The following is a 2,934-nucleotide window of genomic DNA, read 5'->3' on the forward strand; positions in this document are numbered from 1 at the left end:
TTTGGGTCGAACTTTTGAGTAGGGGCAAATTTTGAAAAATCCCACTTTGACCATATAGAGTGCTCCAATCGAGTCCAAATGTATGACCGACACCCACTAACTTTGGACGACCGATCCACCCATGCCAGTGGCATACCGCCTGGAATTCCCCTGGGGGGTTCCCCATACAATCATTTCAAAAAATCACCATTTTTGGTCTTTACATGAAAAAATCAGCTAAATGGCTATGTTTTTTCTTTAAGAAATTTATTTAGTCAGAACATATGTAAATGAAAAAATTAATTTAAGTGAGTTATAGAAAAGAAACTAAAAAAAATTATTGTTTTAAGTCTTTTTTACATTCAAGTCTGGTCAATTTCGCACGGCTCTCTAATGTCGTCGCCATAACAGCCTCTACATTTTCCGGTATAACCCGTTTGGAAACCTTAGCTAGCAATTGAACATGTCGTTCCGTTCCGTGTATGTGTGATGGAATTTTTGGGTCATTAAATGGTGGATCATCTTGATTTAAATATTCTTTCAATCGGAATGCTTCGCGTGAATGGTGGTTCAAATACGATATTTATATCATTCAAATTGATCATTTCCGTATAACTTGTGCAATTAAAGTTTATATTTGGTTTTTTATAAACTCTAAGTTCCATTGGCTCGTCAACATCGGTTCGATAGCGTAGAATTTTCTTGATGGCACAGTCGCGCTTTTCTTTCCTATCATCAAACAACATTGATAACAAGATATTTTCCGAATGCGCATAATATGAATTATCTTTAATTACTTGATTGACAATTTTGCGTAAACGAGGTTCTAGAAATCGTGACCAACCATTGAACTTGAAAAATAATGCACTGCCGTACACGACAGAGCTGTAATACTTGATATTGAAGTACATTGGCCAGAATTCTTAAATTTGCATCTGGATTTTCCGTTCTCACATATAATCGCAATAATCTAGCGGCCTTGGTGAGCCACCGAGAATGTACAATTTTCCCTGGTTTGATGTTAGCCAGATCCACCGGAACCACGCCGCTAGAAATTGCATGGGCCATGTCGCATAAGTACTTCGAATCGGTGGAAAATTCTTTTTTTTCTGGAGCAGGGGGCATATTTTGCAACTCAATTTTCTGGAAGCCGTCCACCACCTAAAAATATATAATAATAAAATTATTAAAAATGGTTGACAATTATAATAAATGAGTGATAGCAATAACTTACCGGAAGAGTTTCACAAGTTTCGATTTGACGGCTCAGTTTTCCGGTTGCCGATCTTGGTCCAGTGCTGGTTGATTTATCCAAAGTTTCAAACAAATGCTGAAACGGAAGTTCGTTGAAGTGTAGAAGGCAAACAAACCAATGCAATGGTCTTTTTAACAGCAATTCGAATCGTCGTATAATTCCACCGTGTGGGCCAGTGTTTGTTGGCTCACCGTCAGTGCATATTCCAATTAATGTATCCAGTGATATATTTTTATCGTTGAAAAAACCATTTAATTTGGTTGTTTTGTATTCAGCGGTTTCATGTTCCAGTCTTACGTAACCTATCAATTCAGAATTGGGTTCTCTCAAAATAGCAAGATGAGGTTCTTTTACCATCCTAGTATGATACTTCTCACCAATTTTATCTATCGTTAAAGTATCATCTTTTCTGCCATCAAATGAAAACGCTAACAAATTGGTATCATCTAACCGTTTGCGAAGCACTTCTTGTCTGCATTTCTCTTTTTCTCTGCGAACTTTCGATTTATCCATGATGAGAGGTTTCCCATGCTTATCTCTAATTTTAAGATCTTGCAAAAGAGCGGTTCCCAATGCTGATGCTACTCTGTCAGGCACACCAAATCTGTCACATACCAAGGCAAAGTTAAAACAATCGTATCTCTCTGTGTATTGTGAACTTGTGCTTCTATCCATATCTTCTTGAACCGGTGGCGGTGCGTATGTTGAATCATCGGGATCTTGGTATGTTGGCATTGATGACATAGACGTTGCTCCTTGCTCTTCAGTTTCCATCATAAATGTATTCATTGTTAGTCTTCTCTGATTATGTTGATCGTGCATGAACTCTTTGAGGTGTTCGGGAACCCAGCCGCATGCATGGAGCTGCCTTCAAATCGCATTTACATGTTCCAATGTAAAAAATTGTTACATACTCTGTAAATTATTGGGTGTTGTTTCTTCTCTTGATTTGCTCTTGATACTTGTCAAGCAATTTATTCAATTTATTACATACACTTTTTTTCAACATTATTTCCATACCAAGTTTTCCCAAATTCCAATCAACTTATCATGTACTTGAATAGTGAATGATTTATGGGAAAACTTTTTTTGTTCTATTTTAGCACGTTCGCTTAATAAATAATATCTCAAGATATCCAGATGGGTTGGTAAATTAAGATCAGTCAAATCAGTAGACACACCAAAAACAGTAACATCATGCTTGGGTATATGACTCATTGGGTTTTCGATAGTTGTTGATCTATGGAAGTCGAAAAACCTGTTTATTTTAATCTTATTTGCAAGTAGTTTTTTTTTATAAATCAGTTAAGAACTAATTCCGCAGAGGAAAATTAAAGCAAAGGTGCAAAATAGTTATTCCATTCATAGTCTAAAAATGTGTTTATTTTCAAGTTAATTGCAACTAGTATTTTATTTACCAGTTCACAACTATTTAATAGTAAATCCGATTCACACTAGCTTTCAAATTAACAACTTGTTCTATTTTAATTCTAAGTAATTTACACACTTAATTTTAGTTATAAATTGTATTCGATCAATTTTATTTGATATACGACCCACTCTCTCTCTCACACACTTTCAGTCCACACACGTATACTCACATCACAACCCTCAATGAGCATTTAATTGTAGACACGTATCAGCTTGCTCGGACGGAGTGCTCTGTTCAATCGAATATGAGCTCTCTAGCTGGGCTCTAA

At 36.1% G+C, this 2,934-nt stretch overlaps 1 protein-coding gene across 1 annotated transcript; it reads right to left on the reverse strand.

Annotated features, from left to right (window-relative positions):
* Positions 1-924: 924 nt before the first annotated feature.
* Positions 925-2,177, reverse strand: LOC125777268 (uncharacterized; the record flags this gene model as incomplete). The annotated part of the gene is made up of 2 exons (XM_049451637.1): positions 1,214-2,177; positions 925-1,140 (listed from the first exon to the last, which is right to left on the reverse strand). Coding segments are annotated over exons 1-2 (1,059 nt in total), but the record flags the coding sequence as incomplete, so codon positions are not given.
* Positions 2,178-2,934: the final 757 nt, after the last annotated feature.

This window comes from Bactrocera dorsalis, chromosome 3 (assembly GCF_023373825.1).
Source record: "Bactrocera dorsalis isolate Fly_Bdor chromosome 3, ASM2337382v1, whole genome shotgun sequence".
Lineage (NCBI taxonomy): Eukaryota > Metazoa > Arthropoda > Insecta > Diptera > Tephritidae > Bactrocera > Bactrocera dorsalis.